This window comes from Myotis nattereri (genome assembly GCF_964212035.1).
Source record: "Myotis nattereri genome assembly, chromosome: 2".
Classification (NCBI taxonomy): domain Eukaryota; kingdom Metazoa; phylum Chordata; class Mammalia; order Chiroptera; family Vespertilionidae; genus Myotis; species Myotis nattereri.
Window position 1 is genome coordinate 161,813,964 of NC_138076.1, and position 1,309 is coordinate 161,815,272.

Below are 1,309 nucleotides of genomic sequence, written 5' to 3' on the forward strand. Positions count from 1 at the left end.
ATGAGTGGAAACGAATCCTTCTGCACCAGATTCACATTTGTGGCTTTCTCATCTCTAGCAGAGTTGCAACCTGTGCTCTTCGTTGTGTTCTTAATCATTTACTTGTTCACTGTGGGAGGAAACCTCATTATCATCTGTCTGATCTGCGTCACCCCTTCCCTGCACACTCCCATGTATTTCTTCCTGGTTAACCTCTCCTTCCTGGAGATGTGCTATATCACCAGTGTGGTGCCTCAGATGCTGGTGCACCTGCTTGTGGATACCAAGACCATAACTCTGGGAGGCTGTGCAGCTCAGATGTACATATTCGCCATCTTGGGACTGACAGAGTGTTGCCTGCTAGCAGCCATGGCTTATGACCGCTTTGTAGCTATCTGTTACCCACTGCATTACACTCTCTTGATGGGCCCTCAAGTGTGTTTGAAATTGGCTGCAGCATCTTGGACCACCGGGGTGGTGGTGGAGTCAGTCCAGATCACCTGGATCTTCACTCTACCCTTCTGTGGAACAGGCAAGATTCAGCACTTTTTTTGTGACATCATGCCTGTAGTGAAACTGGCTTGTGTTGATACCTCCCATAATGAGATTGTGATGTTCGCTGTCTCCGTGCTCTTTATCATGAGTCCCTGTTTCCTCATTCTATGTTCCTACGGGCGCATTTTTGTGACCATCTTAAGAATCCCTTCAGCAGCTGGCAGACGCAAAGCTTTCTCCACTTGTTCTTCTCATATCCTGGTGGTTTCTCTCTTCTATGGCACTGCCTTGTTCACCTATCTCCAACCTAAGACTGCACACACCCCAGAAACAGACAAAGCAACTGCACTCATGTACACGGTGGTCACACCGGCTCTGAATCCTCTTATCTATACCTTGAGGAACAAGGAAGTGAAGGAAGCCTTTCAAAGGCTAACACAAAGGAACGCTTTTAGGCAAATGGCCTAAACCAGCCATCATAGACAAAACTTACACTATGGTACAGAGAGGTTACCCAAAGTTTCATGATCCCTCTACCAATATATAATGTCATTAAAGTATTTGCAGCATAGCAACCAAGAAACAGTTGGACCTGTTATACAGTTTTTCACTTTAAGTAAAAGGGAGCTATGCAGTAGGACCATTAAATAATGTATCATTTATTCAATCAACAATATTTAATGAACATAATTACTGAGAATCTCCTGTGTTCTGAATACCATTCAGTTTTTTTGCTTCTACTGTGGTAACAGGATTAAGATTAGTATGTTTCACACCATTTTACTAAGGAAAATGAAATGCTCTTTTTGTGGAAGAGAATTAAAAATGAATAGAA

General features: G+C 43.3%; 1 protein-coding gene across 1 annotated transcript; it reads left to right on the forward strand.

The window, feature by feature from the left end:
• On the forward strand, positions 1 to 942 carry LOC308513076 (olfactory receptor 10C1-like; the record flags this gene model as incomplete). Its single annotated transcript, XM_081082873.1, has 1 exon — positions 1 to 942. One exon carries the CDS (start codon positions 1 to 3, stop codon positions 940 to 942), a length of 942 nt encoding a protein of 313 aa, XP_080938999.1.
• Between the last annotated feature and the right edge of the window lie 367 nt (positions 943 to 1,309).